The sequence below is a fragment of the Panonychus citri genome, unplaced genomic scaffold (genome assembly GCF_014898815.1).
Source record: "Panonychus citri isolate SS breed McGregor unplaced genomic scaffold, ASM1489881v1 Contig00092, whole genome shotgun sequence".
Classification (NCBI taxonomy): domain Eukaryota; kingdom Metazoa; phylum Arthropoda; class Arachnida; order Trombidiformes; family Tetranychidae; genus Panonychus; species Panonychus citri.
Genome location: NW_026515497.1, coordinates 1,336,535 through 1,361,470, shown reverse-complemented (window position 1 = coordinate 1,361,470; position 24,936 = coordinate 1,336,535). Strand labels below are relative to the sequence as shown.

General features: G+C 31.1%; 1 protein-coding gene across 3 annotated transcripts in view; it reads right to left on the bottom strand.

Annotated features, from left to right (window-relative positions):
- LOC128387540 (homeobox protein Meis3-like) overlaps nt 1-24,936 on the bottom strand; it is a 67,806-nt gene that overhangs the window by 15,639 nt on the left and 27,231 nt on the right. For all 3 annotated transcript variants that reach the window (XM_053346746.1, XM_053346744.1, XM_053346745.1), the window contains exons 4-5: nt 21,572-21,741; nt 18,126-18,202 (exon numbers count right to left, since the gene is read on the bottom strand). In XM_053346746.1, coding sequence (XP_053202721.1) covers nt 18,126-18,202; nt 21,572-21,741 — 247 coding nt within the window. The remainder of the gene's footprint in view (nt 1-18,125; nt 18,203-21,571; nt 21,742-24,936) is intronic.

Below are 24,936 nucleotides of genomic sequence, written 5' to 3'. Positions count from 1 at the left end.
GAAAGAAAATTAGTTCCTTGATCTGTCTGGATGTATTTAGGGTAACCATATTGATTAAAGAATGGGGAGAGAAAATTAATTACTGTATCTGCTGTTTGATTGTTGGTTAATTTGGCATAAACAAATCTTGACAAAACATCAACGATTACGATAATGTATTTCTTACTATTGTTAATAGTAATGGGTCCTTGGACGTCGAGTTCGAATCTTTCGAAAATCTCTTTAGGGATTGGTTTAGCAGCGGGGTCAACATAAATGACATTTGAGGGCTTTGCGAGATTGCAAGTTAAACAGTTATCACAAAGTTTCTTGACTTCATCGTATAAATATCGAGACCAGAATCGTCTAGCGATATTAAGGTAGGTCTTTTCAGTTGCAAAATGACCACCAAGGGTTGATGAATGTTCGTGTTGGAAGATTTCTGCTAAGATAACGGGATCGATAACCAATCTTGATCCAAATGGAGTTCGAGTATCTTTTCGATACAAGAGACCATCTTTGAGGTGATAGCGTTTTGAAGCTATGGAATTGGGATTATCCAATTGAGAAATTATTTCTTGAATAGTTGAATCACCTTGTTGTCGAAGTCGAACTTTTTCCTTCCATAGGGAAAATTCTGCAGGGTTAGATTTTGAATCTTGATTCAATTGAATTGATTCAGTTGCAGTTGAGTAAATGATAGCGGGAGGTTCTTTTAATTGTTCTAATGAAAAGAAAGGGAAGTTGAACGAAATGTTAATCAAGTTTAGACCAATATCATAATATTGATAATCTTCAGGATCGACTGTATATTCTGCTAGGAATATCTTATCCAGAAATTCTTCTTCCGGGTCGATGATTTTCTGTGGTCCCACTCGGATTGATACCGAGAAAACAATCGGAGGGTGCGTTGAACCTTTACGATAAATGACCTTAAAATTGAAGGCGGACAACATTATTGACCAGCGTTGAAGTCGCGAATTTTTAAAGTTAATTTTGGTTAGTTGACAGAGCGCGTGATGATCTGTTTCGATCAGGAAATGATCGTTATCGAGGTAATGAGTGTATTTGTAAACACCTACAAGGATTGCAAGTAATTCCTTTTCTGAAACTGAATAGTGGAGTTGGTGTTTAAGTAATTTCTGAGAGAAAAAACTTATCGGAAGCCAATCTTTTATCTCGTCGATTGGAGTTTCAGGGTTGTAATTTTCTGACTTATCGTCTTCTTGAAGAAGAATACCACCAACGGCAACATCGGAAGCGTCGACAGCAATTTTTCTTCGTAGCTTGGGATTGTAATGAACCAAGAGAGTTTTGTTAAAGAGCATCTTTAAGCGCGTCAAGTGCAGCTTTATCGGCACTGAGGATTTTGAATTTTCTTTCCTTTGAAATCAAACGGTAAAGTGGAGCAGCGATTGTGCTGTAATTTTTTATGTAGCGACTAAAGTAATTGTAGCATCCAAGTATTGACTGAAGTTCGCGAACAGTACGAGGATATGGTAAGTTAACTAGGGCTGATACCTTTTTCGGATCAGGGCGGATTCCATCACCAGAGACTAAATGTCCTAGGAGTAGAATTTCAGTAGCACCAAAAGTACATTTTTCAGGTTTTACCTTTAAGTTGAATTTTCGTAGACGATCACAAACTTTTGTTGTGTTGATGATGAGATCTGAAATCTTTACCGACAACGGGAATATCATCGAAATAACCAATACAGTTGACGTATTGTAATCCATCAAGAACTTTATTCATAAATCTTTGAAAGATAAATGGAGCACCAGAGAGACCCATGGGAAGCCTCTTATATTGATATTTGCCATCCGGTGTTACGAAGACAGTTTTCTCGCGTTCGGAAACAGGGAGTTCTATCTGATGATAGCCTTGAGCGAGGTCGAAAAGATTGAAGTAACGGCCATTACGAACGACTTCTAAACAATCATCAATGCGGGGCATTGGATGTTGAGGAACTTTGGTCAAACGATTTAATAATCGATAGTCGATAACCATTCTAGGCGAACCTTGAGAACGAGGAACCAATAACGAAGGAGAACCACCAGGAGCATCGGAGGGTTCAATTAGATCATTGTCCAACATTTCTTTAATGATTGTTTTAAATTCTTCACGACGTTTGATTGGACAACTATACGGCTTTTGATAAGGTACAGTTTGATTATCCAAATCAATATGAACTGGGCAAATTGAAGATGATACAGTTCCTAAATCATTTTTATGTTTGGAAAAGATATCTTGATAGAGATCGAAAAGATCTAATAATTGTTGTTCTTGTTCTTGATTTAAATCAGGATTAATTCGTGATTTGATTTTTTCCATAAGAGGGGTAATTTTGTGTTCATGATATTCTTTTTCAGTTAGAATATCGAGTTTAGCGATTATTGATTGAGGGAATTCTTTAAATTTAGCAGAATTAGTTGGCACGGAAATTAAGCTTTTAGCATGAGCGAGTTTGTTAGTGGAATTATTGATTGAGGAATCTAAGATGTAATCTGAGGAAGCATTGCCTGTGACTTTAATTGTCGATTCAATAATATGGTTAGTTTCAGCGGGGTACAGAATCTAAAATAGAAATTTGATTGGTTACTTCAGGGAAGTTGGAGTTTCTTTACTAATGATCTTAAATTGATCACCATCGGATTCAAATCTCATGAAGAAAAGATGCATAAATGCATTTCCCAAAAGCAAAACTGGGTAAAAGTTTTTACAAACTTGAATTTTGATGATTCTTGATTCGTCCATGTCAGCGTGTTTGACGATTGCATAGGCGAAACCAGCGGCATCAACAAGAGAATTTGAGCAAACCTTTGAGATATCGACCAATTGGAACACAATGAACATTGAGTTCTTGAGCCAAGTTATAATCGATTGCACAAGGAAGCACCAGTGTCGAGTAAAACTTTACCTTCTTTGAAAAGTTCTTTCGAGGGTTGACAAAGTTTCATATTAACTTGAGGCATATGTTCGATAGCGAAATTTCCAAGTTTTGTTATTTGAGGAGCATCTTTGGTAGTTGCGAAACTAACGGATCCATCACGAAGAGCACATTGAGCCGGTTCTCGTAACAATGGATTTGTCTCAGGGACTGAGGTGAAGTTCTGAATTTGTTGAGGAACTTGTTGTGGAAGTTGTTGATTAAGTTGTTGAGGAACTTGTTGATTCAACATTTCGGTAAAATTAGCAGGCAAAATAGCGGGAATATTATTCGGACGTTCGTTGGGTGAACTTTGTTGATTTTGATTTTGATTTTGTAATCGATGAGCAGTTTTACACTCATTGGTGTTGTGAGTTTTCGACTTATGGAAAGAACACCATTTTGATTTAATCTGTTGTTGATTATTGTTACGGTAATTTTGTTGAGGATTGTAATTATTGTTGTTACTATTATTACGGTTGTTGTTGTTGGATGAAGATGTGGATGTAGACTGACCATTGAAATTGGCACTTTTGAAAAGCTTATTATTCGGCTTGTTGTCGCTTTTATTAGCGTTGTTGTTGTCCCGTTTTGGACGATTGTCTTTTTGTTTTGCGACTTGATTGTCGAAATGTTTTCTCGTAAGAAAATTGAAGATCTTGGTTCGATCATCATTAATACCTAAAGTATATATATCATCGCGGATATACTTTGGTATGTGTTGAAGCACAAGAGAAAGAAAAACTCGATCATTAACATTACCTAATGATTTGTTCACTAATCGTTTCATATCTGAAAAGAATTTTTCAGGATGTTCTTCAGGATTGAATCTGCATTGTTGAAGTTCAAACTCAGCGGAGTATTGACTTTCAGGGGTTCGAAGTTTTTCGAATAAAGCGGAGACATAAGAAGAATAATCATCGATTGATTCCAAATCAGTTGCTGATGACTTAATTTCATAAGCCATAGCTTTCTGAAGCAAGCGGAGACGAGTCGGATCGTCGACATTTTCTTTAGCCAATCGATCTCGAGTTTTTGTAAGCCATGAAAATTGATCTTCACCACGGGTGAATTCAGGAACATGGGGATCTTGTTTCAACTGTTTGAATATTTCTAAGAGATTAGTAGCATTCAAAATTTCATTCGGGGTTGAATGGGATGTTGATTGTGAAGTTGAGACTGGAATTGGGTCAACTATATTTAAAATTGTTTTGATCTTTTTGATAGATCCAAGAGATAACGGAATTTCTGACAATTCGTTATGTGTTAGGCCAAAGATTATTGATTCATCTGAACCAATTGTTTGGATGAAAGTTTGTATCTCACCCTCGTTAATATCTTGATTACGGAATTCCAGAATCCAATCAGGGATGGATTGATCCTTGATGTCACCAAATGTAAGATTAAGAACTTCTTCAGAAGTCAAATTTTCACCGAGCAACAGGAGATTAGTTTTAACCACTTCGGTTAATTTCTTCTGAGCCAGGGAACGTATTGGAATGGAAACATGCCATTGTTCAAATAGAAAATTTGTTTCATCGAAGTTAATATCTTTAAGAGATTTTTCATTAACACTAATAGCATTACGAGTAGATCTCTGAGGAAGGTGTGGAGTAGCTGGTGGGTGTTGAGATGAAGATTGAAGTTGTTGTGGAAGTACCGGTGTGGCATTGATGAGAGTATCATCGGAAACTGAAGTGACTGTAGGTGGATTACGAGGTCTACCAAGTCGTTTAGGTAATTTTTTAGGAGCCATTTCGATTAGCACGTGAAGCACAGGTGAGAAACACAAGGAAATCTTGGGTAGTATGAGCTATGGGATGAATTGACTATCCTGCCTAGGTCGCCAATATTGTGGGGTTTAATCGTGAAAGTGATTAGGTTGAACTGTATTGAGTTCGTGGTGAGATGTGTATATCTCGTAGAGATTGAGAATTTCAATATTCTCAGCAACTTATGTGAAGTTGAAAGAGTAATCAGAAGATTAATCTGCCCACTTAATCAGATTGAACAGATTCTTTTAGGATAGCCAATACACTAACTCGTGTTACCGAAAATTTATCACTCAGTGATCACTAATTTAGAAATGGAACTAATTGAACTTTTAAAGAACTTTTTATTAAACTGAATTAAGAAAACTTAACTGATTGATGGTCAAGAAAAACTTAATTGGAAACTTGAATAAGAGTAAATATTCAACTAAGAATTGAATGAGTATCAGACTGAACAGAGTTATACCAAGCATTCAACTGTAAGAATTGGATGTAATTTTCCAACTGAGGTTACAATTAGTTGAAAGGATGATTAAATGTGGATTAATTGGGGGTAACAAATTTGATTACAAATAGGGGAAAATCTTCTTAGAGATTAATTAAAATGAAACAAAATTAAATGATGAAATGGGTTAACATTATTATAATGGAGACACATTGGGCAGACAAATCATCTTTTGATAATCTGGGCTCTTGTTTTTTAACCAAGATAACAATGTAACAGGTTAAACAAAAGGATGAGGAAAAAGGTAGTTTGGCTTAAATAAGCTGTAAGAAAAAAGAAAGCAAAAGAAAGAAGCAAAGAAAGAGAAAAGTTTTTCCTTTCTTAAAGTGACACTTTTTTGTGTTCTTAATTTTAACATAGAAAGAATATGAAATTTTGGTTAAATAGAGCAATTAGTTAATTGTTAATCAAATATTCTTATAGGAATATAATTAATTAATTGGTTAACTAATTTTGATTTCATATAGAAATTCGGGATATTATTAATTCTAATTGGTTAATGAAAATTTGGTTAATTGTTAAATAGAAAAGGGATAATAAAGGTTTATATTGTTGAATAGGAACTAAATTTGTTAATTGTTGAGTCTCAATTGTTGATGATTAAAAGTATATCACTTTAGTGATCAAAAACAATTAAGGTTGATTAATTAGAACAATTAAGCGAATGAGTAAATTGTTAATGAAAGCAAATTAAAATGAGTAACATAATTAAAGAAAAGATTAAATAAGCATAAATCGAGAATTCAAATCATTCTAGTGATCCAAAATTCTGGATTATCGGGGACACGTTTTTATACCCTTCATAGGTGAAAATCAAACCTTGACCGTTGGTCATTTGTTTATTTATGGTTTAATTAACAATAAAATTGTTTACTTGGTTAAATTAAATGTTAATTCAATCATCGTTTCGGAAAAAATTACAACAATTAAAACAAAATTGCATCAAAATCAATCATTAATTATTGTTCATGATTCAATTCAATTCAAAATTACTTCAAAATTTTGATTGATAAAATTACAAATTAGGTTAACTGTGAATCATAATTATGATTAACAATTAGAGGTAATTATTTGGTATTATACAAATAAATTGATTGAATAGATTGAATGTAACAATCAAAAGTTAATCATCTCTAAATTGTATGCAAAAGGATTAAATCACCAACAATGAAATTAAATCCACTCCTGGTAAAGGATTAAATTCAATTAACTGTAACAATAATAATGTTAATTGTAACAATTAAAGTAGCAAATCATAGTTACCAATGACAATTGAAAATTAGTAGACAAAGAGATACAATTACAATATATTCATGATACATGTATAAATTGCAAGCAATTAAATTGGGATGGTGAAGAAAAAAGCTAAAATAAAAGGAATCAAATTAAAAGTGTATGATAAAAGATGAGGATGAAGATGAGGATGAAGATGATGATAAATATGATGAAATACAAGATTGAAATAACTGCTTTCAGAAGCTAATGAAAAAAAAGCTTATAGATTGCAAGTAGATGTTAAAATTGACAAGGAAAGGAGGAGAAGTGGATGATTGATTGTGGATGGTGAAGATGAGGATGATAAGGAAGATGAGATTCTCTCTCTTTCTCTCTTTCTTACCTGAGATGCTCATTTGACTGTCTATGTCTCTGTCTCTTTTGCTATTCCACATTCTTATAGGTTATTTTTCATCTTTTTAAATTTTATCTTTTTTCCCTCATCCTCATCATCTCATTGCCTTTTGCTATCCCACTGTGAACTTGAACCATTGGGTTTCAATGGTTCGCCTTTTATTTTTAAACTTCATTGGAAAATGGCCTCTGTGAATTCCTGGGTTACTCTTTGTTTTTCTCAAAGAAAGAGGCATGACTAATGGATGACAGAGAGAGAGAGAGAGAGAGAGAGAGAGAGAGAGAGAGAGAGACGATGATGATGATGATCAGGATGATCTTCATACTTCTCAGCATGAGAGTTTTAAATGATCAACTTTTTTGAAAACTTTTTCCATTCAATTGGAAGGCTCTGTCTCTCTCTCATTAACCTCCAATTGCAATTCAATATTTTACTCAAAACTGGTAAACAACAACAATTAAGACAAATAATTAACAATAAATTACAATTTTCCCGTTTGCAAATTGTACCAGCAAACCAAACGCGAACTGGATTAACATTTATATCAATTGATTCAAAGAATAAATCATTTGATTGAAAGAATTAGTTTTTCTTATTCAATATCAAATATTGTTTTCGCTAAATGGTAACAGTATTTATCCATCAAATTGTTACCACTATCCATATAATATAATTAAAAATTCTACAATTAAAATCGATTAATCAACAATAACAAAGAGAATTAGAGATTCGAAGGATGTAAAGAGTAAAATAAGTGAGAATATTTTTGTCGAATTTTTTTCTGGTCCCAATTTTTACTTCTCTCTCTCTCTCTCTCTCTCTCTCTCTCTCTAAAAATATATATCATCTAACCCGAATATCGATCAACATACAATTGTATTAAGCTCACTTGCTCATTTTGCATCTTTACTCTCTCATCATCATAATCATCATCTTCTTCCTCCCTCTTGTCTTCCTCTTTTTAAATGAGAAAAAATTTTTGGCTCCAAGTGAATAGTTGAGTAACTTTCATTTGCATAGGAATTACTTTACGAAAAAAAAGAGATGAGGATGCTAATGTTGAAAAGTAACCATAGAAACAGCAAAGAGAGTGAGAGAGAGAGACACACAGAAAGCAAAGATGATGATGATGATGAAAAAGTAGATTTCAATGTAATGCTAAGAATGTAGGATAACCAAGAGAACTGGGAATGCGCATCAAGAGAGTTAAAAGAGTAATAGATTGAAAGGAAACAGAGGAAGTGGAAGATGAAGGAGGATGAAAGCTACTGGATGATGATGATAATGATGATAACACACTCATCCAGCTCATTTATATATAGATGAGTGAGTAAATTGGTTAAAAAAAATCAAATTACCATCATTATAATTGTAATCTGAAATTGAGAGAAACAAAAAAAGTTGTGAAACTTTTAAAAGTTATCAAAAATCATTGGGAAAACAATATAAATATAATAAGATAACATTCAAGTGAATAGATTTCATTATCAATCCCCTATTAAGAACCACCAGCATCATGAATACATGATAGATATTAAATATTAATAACAATTTATCATCACATTATTAATTTACTCTGATAATGGTAACATTATTATTGTTACCTTGATAATAAGATCACCTTGTGGGCTGGAAATTGTATTATTAATATAAAGATGGAAAATAATTTGGAAAAACTTTTTTTCGCTTAATAAGTTATCATGAAGTTACTCAGGTTACACTTTTATCATTCACAATTCATGATTAGAATCAGAATCCCTCCCATGACATTGGATATGTTACCTTGGTGTCATCTAATAGGTGTGACCACAAAAGGCCATTTATATGAGAAAGACTCAATAAAGTCTCTATATTATTATCATTATTACTACTTTTCTTTTCCCTCCAAGGCAATAATATCCTTCCTTCCGGTATCATCTTTATCCTGATCATCTGAATTTCATGATAACTTATGTGTATATAAATCAAATGTTTTTGTCCAATTTCAATAAGAAAGTCAAAGGGAAATATGATATTGGATGATGATGATGATGATCAACATGATGAAAAGTATAAGGATGAGGATGAGAAGGAGGAGGTGGATCATCATCATCATCATTTTCTGTCAAATATCTTCATCATTTTTACCTGAGAATTTTTTTCTTTCCTCATTTTTTTCTCTTATTCTTTTTCTTCATTATTCTCAGAACTTTTTTGCTCTCTCTCTCTCTCTCTCTCTCTCTTTCTTATTATCATTAATTTCATCATTATCTCATGATGATATAACAATGGGTGTGTAAGAAGATGATAAAAAAAGAAAGATAAATTCAGTTCCATTTTTTGGGTTGAGTTTGAAACCAGAATCATGAAACTGTATAAAGATAACTCTCTCTCTCTCTCTCTCTCTCTTGCGTTCTCTCTCATCCTCATCATCTTCATGTCAAATATGAAATGTCTTCCCCTTTATCTTCATCATTTCTCTCTCTTTTTCTCTTTCTTTTCGTTTCATCAATTTTCTATAGGTTAGAACATTTTTTTATTCTTTTCGTTTTAATATTTTTTTCATCGTCTCTCTCTCTCTCTCAGTTTTTTTCAAGGCTCAAAATAAAGATGATGAAGAAAAAAAAGAAAGAGAAAAAAGAAAGACTTGTCAATCAACTCCCACCAAACCCAAAATGATTCACAATTAAATAACAACCTTTCATCTTTATCTTTATCTTTCGCCATTATCATTATCATCATCATCTTCATCATCTTGTTACTGTTTTGGTCTAACAAGAGGCTAGTGTGTAGCTTTTGTGGTGACCCATTTAAATGCAAAGAGAGAGAGAGAGAGAGAGAGAGAAAAGCATTATCATCCTTATCATCATCATTGAGCTTACAATTGTAATTATAGGCTTTGTCTTTCATCTTCTCTTTTTTATCATCCTCATCATCTTTGTAGCTCATCAAGCCTGAAACCTTACCTCTGAAGCTCAAGCTTCTTGTTATTTGGATGAAATAATAAGCTTGGAATAAGAAAAGAGCAAAAAAAATAGAATCGACTTTCTCTCTTTCTCTCTCTCTCTCTCTCTCTCACTCTTCATCCACCTTAATCTTCATCTTCTTAACCTTTGTGTATAAGAACGTTGATTTACACAGGTAATCCCAACAATCAGTACAACAATCAAGCATCAACAATCATTGAACTAAATCGAGGAATCAAGTCTTTGGGATTAGATAATTAAAAGAGAAAATGAAGAAAAAAAATTCAGTATTTTCCATGAATTTTGATATATATTTATATCTGTTTCTCCTTGAAACGCATCAATAATAATTCTCAAGGCATTTATCATTACAATCAGACAGCAAACAATTAAATTTAATTGTAAACTGTCAACACACACAAATAGACATCAATGTTATATTGTCATGCAAATACATTGATAACAAATAAAACTGTTGATAGCATAAGATATTTATGATTATCTTTTTGTTTCCTTGGATCTTTAATTGTGGTGATAATAAATTGTTATTATCGTCAGAATGATGATGATGATAATATAGAGACAAAGAAAATACCAAAGAAGACCAGGAAGATGAAGACGATGTGAGATGAAAATTCAATGTGAAAATGCGATATGAAGAGGAAAAAGAGTTCAGAACTGAGAATAGGAAGAAACAGAAAATGATGATAATGATGATGAAGGAGGAAGATGATAGGTTGAATTGAAGCTAAAGCTAAATGTCATGCTCATAGTACAGAAAATGATGATGATGAGAGAGAAAGAGTAATCCCATCTTCATCTTCATCTTCATCATCAAAAATCATTTGGTTCAATAGCATCAAGGAACAGATTATATTGAGAAAAAAAAACATCACAAAATTAAAGGTAAATTCTGGTTCGTGAGTTAAATGTTGCTGCAGTAATTTGGGTTGTGTTGGTTAATTTTGGTCTCAAGTCAACCCAAACACACTCACATAGACACTCACATAGTAATACATACACACACACACCATCCATATATTTACACATATTGGACAACAACAATTGGAAAGCCACCCCAAGCACGGCGGCTCATTTAATCATTTTAAAAGTCAGAGTGGAAAGAGAAAGAGAGAGAGAGAGAGAGAAGATGAAAAAAAGGCAAATATTGGGAAAAGAAAGAAAAGAAAGAGAAAGTGAGAAAGAGAGGAGGGATGAGGGATGAGGGATGATAAGGGTGATTGAAAATGGACGGAAATGACCTAGAGACTTTGCAATGGATCAAAGTCATTTCCTCACTTTCACTTATAAACTTTCAGCCCCTTTTATCCTCATCCTCATCTTCATCTTGATCCTCATTCGCATCATCATCATCCATTTATATTGCAAAGGTTTGCAAAAATAAAAATAAAAAGGCAAACCATCAAATGCAATAGCATCTCACTCATTTTCATCCTCATCATATGCATTCAATGTTTCAACAAGAGGCAAAAAAAAAAGATGAGGATGAATAAGTTTCAACACAGTCCCAAGTTAAATCAATCATAAATAACATGCAAGTGAGACTGTCCAATCAACACAATTACATATGATACAGTTATGGTCTTTGGGATGAAAGTTGTTCATTCAAAGTTACTGCTGCTTTTTACCAAATTGGTTGCAAACTTTTTTATGATGATGATTAGATTTTGGATGATGATGATGATGATTTAGCCTTAACTGGAAGGATATAGATGAAGATGCGGAGAGAGGAAAAGGAAATTGCAATGATGATGATGAAAGAAAATGCATTTCATCTTCATCTTCATCTTTTCTCATCTTATTCTTGGAGAAAATTTTTTCCCAACTCTCTCTCTCATCTCCATGCAGGGAGAGATCCATTTCTTTGAGGGAGTGGGAGTCTCTCTGTGTTTATTTCAAGGAGCAAGATGAAAACAGGAAGATGATCATGATGATGATCATCACATTAATAACCTTTATATTTAACCTAATTTGGTTCATGTTAACATTTCCGTTCATTACTTTGATTATTGTTACTCGTTTTATATGATTAACATGATTAGTTATTTATCATATGAAAAGTTTTTTTTCTGTCCTCACAATTAATTTGATTGATTTATCCTCTTGTCTTGATTGTTATGTCACTATTGATTAACTTAAATTAAAGTCAATTGTTAACAATTTACGTTTCACTGTTTCTATCTTGATTAATCAGTCTTAATTATAAACAATTAACATTATTTTCATGTTGATAGTTTCAATTGAAAGGATGAATGAAAAAAAAAGTTTCTCTGTAGTTGATTGTTGAAACTTTTTTTCCCCTTAATTGTTAACAATTTAAGGTTTACTTATTTGTTTCCTTATATATATTTAATAAACTTTGATTTTCCTTGAAAATTAAATCATGATTAACTGATGATTATGATTATTATGATGAATGACATCAATTGTAATCATGATATATACAAATGATTATGATGATTACGCAGTTAAATTAAAATCTCAACTTAAATATGATGATGATGATTAAGATGATTATGATTAGAGATGATGGTTTGTTTCTTAGCAGTTAAATTAAATCAACAATTTAAAACCAATTGTTATCACCATTTCCTCCCACAAAAACAACAATCAACCCCCTGACACAACAATTAATTATACAATCAAGTGATTCACTTTCATCATCATCATCACAATTATCATCATAGTTTTAACCAAAACAAAATCGTGATCAATATCAACATATGATGATGATGATGATGATAATTCAACTGTCTAACAGGTAAGATGGATGCTGTGGTTGATTTGATGATGATAATTGTTGTGATCAAGATAATCAACTGAAAAACTGAAACAATTTAACTTTAAGATTTAATGAGAAAAAAATTTTCCTAAACATTTAAAGTTAATTTAAGTCTCACCTCTTGATTATGATGATAAAGATGATAATTGTTTATCATTACCATCATTTCAATTGTTCATAATAAGAAATCATCATCAGCATCATGATTGAGAAAATGAATTTCATGAAACTTTGAGAAGATCAGAAAATGAATTTCAAATGAAAATCATTGTTTTTTTTTTCATTCGAAGAAAATTTTTTTAATTCCAGTCTCTCTCTCAATCTTATCATCCTCATCATGTACTCAGTTTCATGTCTCATCTTCAACAGGTAAGATGATGATGATGAAAATCAAAATGATAACCGTAACCATCACTTGCCCATCAAGTGTCAAAGTAAAATGTTCATTAGGTAGTTATCATCATCCTCGATTTCAACCTTATCCTCATTTTGTATATAAAATACATTAAGATTCATGATGATTATTGAGAAAAAAAAATTCATGAAAATGAATAACGAGGAAAAAAATGTCTACATCAACATGTCAGCAACAAATCATGATGAAAACTCTGAATGGAAACTTCAACCAGAACTTAAGAATCCGTATCTAAATCTTATTTTCATGGTTATCATGAAAATTTTAGTTTCGCTTCTTAGTTTTCATTAGAACTTTTTTTTTCTCAAAGTCGGTAAAATTTACATTATGATAATCATTCAATTCCAAGAGAGGTGGTGGTGGTGTGGGGAAGGTGGTAAATCTAACTACCATGAGAGAGAGAGAGAGAGAGAGAGAGAGAGAGAGAGAGAGAGAGAGAGAGAAATTGGAATCGAATTGAAAATTGAAAATTCTAATCATGAATTTGATTTCAATCTATTCCATTTTTCTTGTCTGAATAATCAACAATCAATGGTGACTCAACTATTTTACTCTTAATTAATTTTCACATACGATTGTTGATCCAACACACTCACACACATACACACTTATAAATAATTAATCAATGAAATGATTTAATATATAACCTGTTAACTTTGATTGTTAATCAATTTTAAAGATTGTAATTGATCAACAATCAAAATGGTCAAGTAATCAATTGTTTGTAAATTATTTGCGAAAACGTTACAAATCAAATTGTTGTGATAATATGAAAGTTTAACAATTAAATCAATAATTTTCTCAATCATCAACAACAACAAGTCAAAGTTAACTAATTGTCAATCGAAAAGAAAGAAAAACTTTTTCTTTTGTCTTTCGAATCCCAAAAAATAAAACAAACTTTACAATACAAAACTTTCGAGTTCTAATGGGAAGGTAAGTTCGACAAGAACATTCATCTAATTGTAGAGTAATGATATAATCGAAAGAAGATGAAGAAGCTAGAATAGAACAAAGTTCTAAAAGTAAATAGTAAGATGATAATAATAGTAATCGAAAAGCTCTTTACCCTTAGAGACTCTTGAAAGTTAAATGTACATTAGGAAATGTACAGTTCGAGGGGCAAAGGTTGAGTAATTTTCTCCTCCTAAAAGGTTCAATCTTTAGGCCTGAAGGCTCTTTGTAGTCACATCAATGGTTCGTCATCAATACTTGACACTTAATAACATGTAATATAAATAATATCATTCAACTGATTATCATCATGGTCTTTATATGCAATTTCAATTGTCGATCTCAATTGTAGCAGGTTAACAATTGAATTAATCATTTATAATCAATTCGCTTATCATTACACAAAGTAACAGTAAAAGATTAAAGTGATTAACTTTATTGTTTGTTAATCTTTTAAACTTAATCATTTCTAAATCATTGAAATTATCCTTTAATTTTGTTTGTCCAGTTTTTTCATTGTTGATTATATTTTCACATTTATTTCAATTCATTGATTGTTTAATTGTACAACAGTTTAGGTATATTTATATTATCAAGTTTTCTTAATCAATTGTGATTAGTTAATTTTATTTGTCATCTTGTTGTAATTTCTTAATAATTTATATTGTTAATTGTGATTGGATCGGATTTGTTTTTCTCGTTTTTTATTGTGAATCTTTGTAAACAATTAATAAATCATCAAAACTCAGGTAATTAGTTATTTTCACACTAAAGGTTAAACAATTAGTTAAATCATTGATGAAAGTAACTACTGATTGTTGTTGTTTTTAATTCCAGCAATTAAAATATTAACAAAGTTTAGAAAACAATTGAGTAAATAAAGTAACAATTTAACTGGAAAAACTTTTCATTCATTTTGATTGTTTATCCTTTTTTTTTGTTGTTGTTCTTGTTGATTGTTGATTATCAGGAAATAACAATCAAGGTTGATAACATTTCTAAATTGTTATAACAATTAACTGATAATTGTTAATTGTTCCCGAGTACAAACAGCAAGAAAAAAAAAGTTACTATTACTTGAAAACTGTTCGGGATTAAATGTAATTGTCTTGGATTGATGATCAGAGTTAATTGTTGTGATTAAATGGCGAGAGAAGAAAAAAATTTAAACCAATAACCAAAAAGTCAACAATTAACTTTAATTGTTGGTTAAAATTTATAATTCTGTTCCTGGTTGATTGAAACAATTATCATTGCATTTAAATTGTTCATCATATTTAATGATAATGATTAATTGGTTGATTGTAACTGATTAGTTGATTTTGTATTAATAATAAATGATAAATATTTAAAAACTATTAATCATTAAATCATCAAGTTAATTTAGTTTCATCTTAAAGGTATTTGGCTTTTATTATTTTGTGTTAATTGTCAATTTAAATTGATTAGTTAACTAAATTTATTTGGGTTTGTTGTTGTTTATTATTATTATTCAATCTCATTAAGTTAATTGTGTGTGATTTTAATATTGTTGATTGTTGAACAATTTAACTAAAACACTTTAAACACTCACACACACCTTAATTGTAATAGTCCACTCAAAATGCAAATTAAATTGGCTTCATAATAAAGTGACAAGTAATCAAATGATTAGTTAACTTGTAATGATTAAGATGATGATGATGATTAGGATGATAACCAATGAAGACAGGTAAAGATGAATCAAGATGATGGATGATAATGAATGGCAAAGGTGAAGATAAGTAACTTTTAATACATTTTACTGATTCAATGTAATCAAGATTATTATTAGCACAATCAACTAATTATCACAACAGTTATCTCCATGATTAAGTATCACAAGAACAACAATTAGCAAACTTTTCAAAAGTTTCAACTTTTCGCGGGAAATTTTCATTTTTCATTTTGTATTTTCCTCACTCGAAACTTACAATTTAATTGTAATTAAATGTATTCCATTGCTACTCTTTGGGTGTCTAGCAATTAACTTTAATCACCTTGTGCTACCAGGAATTGGAAAAACAACAATAACAACAATTAGATTAGGAAAGTAAATCTAATTAGCTTTTAATTGTCACCCACAATTAACGTTTGGATAAGTTGACAATTAATTATTATCTGTTGTTGTTTTTACTCAATGGAAAGAATCATTTTTTTTGTTGTTTTCCTTTAATGAATAACTATTATCAAAATCAGCTGATTGTTAAGGGTAATCATGATTAGATTAACAGTAATTAAGAGGTGGACACGATGAGAGATGATCCTTGGGTGGCTTTATCATCCTACTAATCATCATCATCATTGGATGTAAATAATAAACATGATGGGTGATGATGATCAATTGAATTACATTTAAATAGTTAACAATCAAAGGAAACAACAATTAAAGTAATTGTATTGTAATAGATTTGAATGAATGAGAAGTCATAATTATCTTCATCATCTTCCAAATCATTTTCATCCTTCATCCACACGCGATCATCACCATCAGTTCATCTTCCTTATCATCTTAATCATCTTCGTTCTTTATTTTCTCTCTCTTTCTCTTTCACTCTTCCAATTTCCGTTACATTTAGATAATACTAATGGTCATCATCATCATCATCTTAAATCATCATTCTCGTCATCTGTCGATTCCGGAAACAGAAATGAACTCGGAAATGGTTTGCAAGGTAAAGTTAATCCAGAGAACGAGAGAGAATAGATGAAAAAAAAACAATCCGATTCTAATTCGAAGATTAATAAAAAAGGAAACTAATCATTATGATGTTTGTCAGCTGATCAAGATGATAAAGGTTCACATAAACACTGATAATGATGATGATCATCATCATGATGAAGTAATTGATGTATTTCATGTAACTAACTCATCATCCTAATCACAATCATTAACGTTAAATAACTGAATCAGAATCTAAATGTATCTCTGTTTATTGTCACTTTGAGAGAGGGAAACTTTATCTTCATCATCCTCATCTTCTGGAAACTCACACAGAGCTATTTGTTAAGCATGGATAAACTCACGATAAACTAATTCACATCATCATTATCATCATGATGATCATCCCCTTGGCTCTATTGACCTTTTTTCATTCATATTTCTCTCTTTCTCTCTCTTCCTGGTTCCTTTTCCACCAGGAAAAAGTTCATGAACAAAATTTGAACCCAAAAACAAAAATCGAGCCACGATCAAGATGAAATTAACGATCAATCTTTAACAAAAAGATGAAGATGATAAGACGACTAATATTATTCGAATTCTCTCCTGGAATTTTTTTCGAGTTTTTCTTTTCCTTCAATTCGATTCGATTCAAATTTCTCTCTTTCTCTTCGCAGACCAAAATGAATGAAATTGTCCCTATAACCCTCAATCTCTCTCTCTCTCTCTCTCTCTCTCTCTATCATCTCCTCGGTGGTAAATGTATTATACCTTTCACACTTTCCCATTATTCCCACTCCCTTGTCTATAAGTAAAATATATAAACTGTTTCTGTTACTTTATCCTCATCTTCAGCATATTCAAAGGATTTAGGATGTTATCCTTATGAACAGAAACAAAACAATAACAAATAAACAAAAGCAACTTTTGTCTGTATCTTGTTTACAGGGGACGAGTTTGTTTCTGTATTAAGGATTAAGGATAAACCCCTGACTACTTGTCGGTTGATACTTTTGGGTTAACTTACATATAACATTTATCCCTTTTTGTGTAGCATCTTCCTCATCCTCATCCTCATCTTCATCTTGATTCTCTCTCTCTTTCTCATTTTCTTATCATATTACTTGAAGGATAGAATACAAAACTTTCTCTCTCTCTCCCTCTCTTTGTATCTTTCCAACCTTCTCATCTTCATCCTCATCCACCACCCACTTGAATCTGATTGTTATTATTAGTTTACTTTGGATTTTCATTGATAATCTCAAACTCATCATCATCCTTGTTATCATTAAATATACACAATCAATGAGTCAACAATTTGTCAAATAAAAACAAATCCTTTTGGATTATAATTAAAATCCAAGTCTCTCGATTATCTTATCCTTTAACTATTAAAACCAATAAAAGCAAATTCAAGCCAATTGCGATTATATAATTTTCACTGTTTCAATTAATTTAAGTTTTGGATAAAAGTTTTTCTTCAATTGTGACAATTAAGGTTAACAATTAACTTACCAATTATTTACTTGAAGTATGGTTAGACCCGTGTCTTGAGCCAATTGCTTCTTTTGGTCTTCGGATGGATATGGATGCTAAATAATAACAACAATTAATAAGACAATTAGTTAATTACAATTAAGATTTCAAGAAGTAAATTGTGACCAATCTCATAACAATCAACAAATCCAATTGTAATTGCAAAGTTAAACCCAAGATCAACATTAAAAGGTATTTAGAAATCAAGAGAAGATAAAAAAAATTTTCTTCTCATTTTTTTCAGGGTCAAAGGTAATTCTCTCTCTCTCTCTCTCTCTCTCTCTCTCTCTCTCTCTCTCTCTCTCTCATCTTCATCATCCCAGGATGAAAAACTAAAAGGTAATAAGAGGTTATGATAAAGACGATGATGAGGATGATAAAAAATTGAAGATAACTGATAAAAAGTAATTATTACCTGTCATTGAGAAAATAACTTCTCACTCAAACCGAACTCACTTTTCTCACTTTTTTTTTCTTATTCTTCATCATCTTTACCTTATCATCCTCATCTTTATCTTAATCATCCTCATCTTAATCATCTTCAACAAATCATGATATCAAATCAATGTGACACTTAATGATACATATCATCGTCATCAAATTAAAAATCAATCAAATGAAATGAAACAAATCAATTAATTGTAACCATATCAATTGAGACAATCAATTTTTTTTTGATAACTTTTTATTTTTACCAATCAAAATTTTCAATTGATTAACTAATACTGTGGTTTTGTATCATAATCAATGTTAATCAATGTTTATTTATATGATTGATAATGATTAATGATTAATTGTCAGGTAATGATATTTATATTAAATATATTGAATAGGATTAATTTGTTTTCATTACTTTCAATTGAAATCACAATAATTTCAAAATTTAAACTCAATTAAAAGTTGAAAGTTAATCAGTTGACAATTAAAATTTAAAGAGAAAGTAATTAATAAGTAATACTATTGATTAGTCATTTCTCAGCAATTAGATTACATTTTTTTAATTATTGTGTTAAATTGTGATCATCATTTGATTGTTATCATTTTCTATATTTTAATATTGTGTTAATTGTGTCAACAGTTAAATGAATACACTTAATTTGATTGCAACAATTTAAAGGTTTCCCAGATTATTGTCCATTGATGATAATCAAAGTTTGTTTTCCTCTTTCACAATTGAAACATTGTGTTTAAAAGTTTAAATTGTTATCAATTAAGTTAATCAGTGAATGAACAATTAAGTGTAGTTTAAAGGAAAAGTTAATTTGATTGTAAAATGAGATTAGTTGATTACTGTCAATGATTGTGAACACAATCAAAAGGAAAGACGAAGAAACTTTTTCAAGGTTGATCTTTTTTTTTTTACTTTCTTTTGCTTTTCTAAGTCTTTCTTTTTCTCTCTCGCTCTCTCAATGAAAGAGATTAAGATGATTAGGAAGATAATGAGAGAGAAATTTTTTATCATCTTCATCTTCATCTTGGTCTTCATCTTTATTTTTTCTTCTCTCTCTCTCTCTCTCTCTCTCTCTCTCTCTCTCTCTCTCTCTCTTTCTTTGAAATTTGATTCTTTTTTCTTCCTCTTCTTCCTCCATATTATCAACAATTAAGGTGCCAGAATCATCAGCTAACCATTAAAATCAATGAACAAACAAACATAATCAACTTGACAATCAATTAATCAATTGTTATCATACAATATCATCAGGCGTTAATTGTGATATTGAATTATTACCACAAAGTGAGAGAGAGAGAGAGATTCTTGCTTTCTTTTAATATTAAGTCATCATCATCTTCAGGACAATTTTGATTCTGTTGACAAAATGATTCTGATGATCAACATGCCAAAACTATTGATGATAATGATGAGGATAAAAAAGCCTTAGGGAAAGGTTGAGGTAATCACACAAAGAAAGTGATGAGGATGATATCAAATGAATGATAGATTTGATTGAAAGTGAGGAAAAAAAATGAAACCAATTGAATATCAAATCAAATATTTAAAATAAGCATCCTCATCCTTTTCTCGTCATCATCCCTCCCACCTCAATATCAAAGGTGTAAACCTCAAAGGATGAATGAAGATGATGAGAAGATGAAGATAAATTGATTTTTTTACGATTGAAAAGAAATTTTCAAACTATGTAAACGTCAATTCATTCACAGAATTCAGCAAGATGATAGGATGATAACTGTTAACGTAACAGAGGGAGAGGGAGAGGGAGAGAGAGAGAGAAATTCATTTCATTTGAAATCATCATCATCGTCATGATAATGAAGATAAAGATGAAGATTATATCAGAGATGAGGATGTCACATGATATTGAATATACAAAAAAATCAACCATTAGATTGACATCTCATTTTATCCTCATCCTTTTATTTTGCTAACCAACCATTTAGATCAACACATAGACACACACACACACATACATCCTTATTATAAAGAGATGATGATAATAATAGGGTGGAAGGTGGGAGAGGAGGAGTAAGGTGAAGGTGGGAAATGATCAACTGCCATTCACTGTGAATACTTATGATGTTACATGATTTGAACTTTTGTTGTTCATATATCACAATTTGAATCAATAATTATCATCATTATGATTACTTAACATTGTCCAATGAATTCAATTTAATTCAATTTCCAAAAGTTACTGTTGATTTTTCACTCCTTTTCTTCATCATCCTCATCATCATCTGCATCCTTTTACATCCTCTCATCATCATATTTTCATACCATTTCTCATGACATTGGATTTCCTCTTCTTTATCTTCCTCATCTTCAATTCTTCATATATTTAAATTAGATTTAAAAAGTCATTTTCATTTACTATTCAACTGTCAACTCAACATATACACACTCACACACCGATTTCAATGTCACCTCATCATAATCAACCCTCTCCTCCTCCTCCTCATCCTCATCTTCATCTTCATCTTCATCATTTTCCCACCCACTTTTGCCTCCTCCTTATATATATACTAACTGTAAACACTTTTCCTCATCATCTTTATCATCCTCATCATCCTAAATTAACATTCAAATTTTAATAAATGTCATTGAATGAAAATCTTTCTCATATTCAATATAAAACTGTCACCCAAATATCCTAATCATCATGATCAACTTTTCAATTAATAACATTATCCCTTTTAATGCTTTAATCTTGTAAAGTTAATAATAAACATTAATCAACTCAGATGAAAGTTAAATTAATCACTATTCAAACAATCAACACAATTGAGAGAGAAAAAAATTTCCATAAAATTTGTTTTCCTCTCGAAACATGAAAAAAAAAACTTTCACACCTAAACCTTTGTACGTACCCATGCACGCGCGCTCGCACCTCAAGGCATCACAATGATATTTACATGCAAATATAAGGCTGATTGTTGATTGTTCTGACCAGTGGTCATCGGCTACTTACCGTTAAATGTTGAAATAGCCAAGCTCTCATTATATTAGTTGCAACTTTGGGAAAAATTCCTCGTTTCTTTTGTCTTTTCTTATTTCGTTCCTCATCATCATCCTCGCCGGTTCCATCCCCACTACCGACAGAAGCATCACCTAAAAAAGCTCCTGGAAGTAAGTAATCTCCTGTTGAACAATTAAGATTAACAATTAACATGATTAGAATCATGGAGAGAAAATAAAAATTAAGATATAACCACAATTTTAAATGCTCTGAACGTGTTCTGGTCAATTAATGGTTTACAATTATAATCATTTACATTTGAAATTGCAGATCATCAACATCCACCAAATTTAGTTGTAGTATTTAGTTAATTGCGATAGTTATTATATAATCACAACAATTTAATCAATGTAAACACATGTTGATTTTAATCTTAATTACAATTAATTTGATAACCAAAAAGTATCTGTATCACTTGATCATTTAATTCATTTATCTCTTTCTCTCTCTCTCTTTTTCTTGATAATTAGCATTAATTAATCAATTTAAATTGATACTTATCAATGAATTTTTTTCACTGATTGAATTTGATTACTTTAAATATAATACTAAATGAGTTTCATTCAATTAACATAATCATCTGACTTAATGCTTGGCTTTAAATGAGTATCATTGGTTTTGAAATTGGAAATAATTAATTGTAATTAGTTAATGAAGGAGAAATTTACTTGGGTCAATTGAAAAACTGACCATTGGTCTGAATTGAGACTGAAAAACTCACAGATAAAAAGATGAAGATGAAAAATAAAGAGATGATAACGATGATAATGATGAGGATGATGAAGGTCGCTGGCCTCTTCCTCTCTCTCTCTCTCTCTCTCTCTCTCTCTCTCTCTCTCTCTCTCTCTCTCTCTCATCATATTCATCTTCACCTTTCATCCTCATCATCTATATACCTTTTCTTTTTCCTTCTAAATGATTGACAGGTAAAAAGTAACAAAAAAAAGAGAAGCAGAAAAAAGAGCAAGATGATTGGCGTGAGGTTGTTTTTTTTCGAAGGGAATAAGAGAAGATGAAAATGAAAGAAGAAGAAACATTTTGGGAAGACGAACAAGATGAAGATAAAGGAATATGATGAGGAAGATGAGGATGAGTAAGAAAAAAAAGGTTGGTGACATGAGGTAATATGTGGGCAAACCGAGAAAGAGACCATCACCTTTAATGGCCTTTAGATAGATCAAGAAACTGATGCATTTACCTGGATACTCACAAAGATGTGGAAGACGAAAGAGAGAGAGAGAGATGAAGATGAGAATCAGCAGGGAGTAAAAAAGCAAGTAATTGATAGAGAAAGCGAGAGAGAGAGAGAGAGAGAGAGAGGAAGAAATGAGAACGTGCATTTAATAAGCTGTCAGAACGTCAGAAGAATATAAAAGAAAAAAAGTTCTAAGGAGCGGATTCGATTTTTATCAAATTCTCTACACTCTTTTTTTCTCTCTCATTTTCCTTCGACACACATATTCCCTCCTTTTCATCTACTTCTTCCTCCTCCTCCTCTTCTCTTCCTCATCATCATCTCTCCCTAATTTCTGTCCCGAAAATTATAATCGTCTTAATAGTAATTAAATCTCCTTTCTGATTATCATTTGTCATTGCAAGAAGAACTAAAAAAATTACTCTAATCATATTTACCTTTCACAACTTACACCTCAACAGTATTTCCCATCCTTGTCATCATTATCACTCTCTCTCACTCACTCACTCTCTCTCATCATCCATAATCATCATTAGCATTGTGTGGACATCAAATGATAAACCAAATAACAAATAATTGGAAAACCTTAAAAACTCAATCCGATTTACAAACTAAACTATTATCCATCCTCATCATTTTATCAACATTGATAAAAAGGTAACAGGACAAAGGTTACAAATATAACGGAGAGAGAGAGATGAAGATGATGATGATAAAGGCAAGAAAAGAAAGAGGAAGATAAAAACTGGCGTTAAATGGTTTGAATAAAAGATTAAAGGTATTTTCAGGATGTAATGATGATGATGATGGTGATGATAAATACTTTACATGAAGGATTAAGAGGATATATCTCATTATCCAAAGAAAGAAAATAATAATAATAATAATTCACTAATCTCATCTTTCACCTCATCCCTTTTTTGGTTACTCTTTTTGCCCCCTAACTTTTCAGTATTATTTAGATATTGGATCATGATTATGATAGTCCAAGTGAGCTAATCTCTGTAAAGGTAAGTAAACGTTAATCTTAATCTCGAACATATTAAAGCAAAGTAGAAGAAAAGAAGAAGCAAAAAAAGATCAACATATAACAAGGAAAAGGCGATTGATTGGATTACTTTCGGACAATTGGTTGTTCATTTAGGAGTAAAAATATATTCGTATTTATATTACATTTATGGATAAATGGTCATCTTGGATTAAAGAAAGATAAGAATCCATTTTGGATTAAACAATAAAACCTAAATCCTTTTTTTTTCCTCTAATATTTTCAGATATCTTTATAACCCCAAGTAATATTATCACCTGAGTTAGTGAGAGAGGATCGGGTTAGGTCAATGTTTTTGTTTTTGTTTTTCCTCACAACTTTCATTAAAGGTTAATACAAACTGAAGAAGATTAAGAAAAGCAAAGGTAAAAAAGATACTCGAAACTAAAGAGTTAATCTTAATCCTTACAATTCATTAGTACCTTTTGTGGTTCTAATTATATTTTGGTGATAAGTTTTGTTGGTCATCATCTGGTCAATCTCTCTCTCACTCACTGTGTGTGTCCGGTTTTTTTATTGGTCAAGCAAAAGAAAAGCAAAGAAACAAAAGGATTATATGTTAATCTAATCTCCCAAGGGATTAACACTAACCAAAGATGTTTAATCCTTTATCTCTGTGATCAACAGATTAACCTGAACATTTTTTTTCTCCTTTCCTTTTATTCATCAAATCTAGTCAATCAATTTCATGGTTTTTATCATGATGACATTTTTTATTACATGATGATTATCATTATCATTAATCCATTCATCGTAATCTTCATCATACTGATTGTAAATCCTCACGCAATGGATTATAAATGAGTCACTAAATTAGCTTCTCCTAAGCAAGTGATGAGATTTAAATCATAAATGATATTTTTTTCATTTCTCTCTCTCTCTCTCTCTCTCTCTCTCTTAATCCAGTTAATCATTCAATCAGCAATCAAATTTAATAGTCAATTAAATACTGATTGAAATTTTAACAATTTTATTAACGCAATAAGATTTGTACTCCAATGATGAGGTGCATGATATAATCGGTATCATGAAATAATCATCACGATGATGATGATGATAAGGATGAGGATGAAG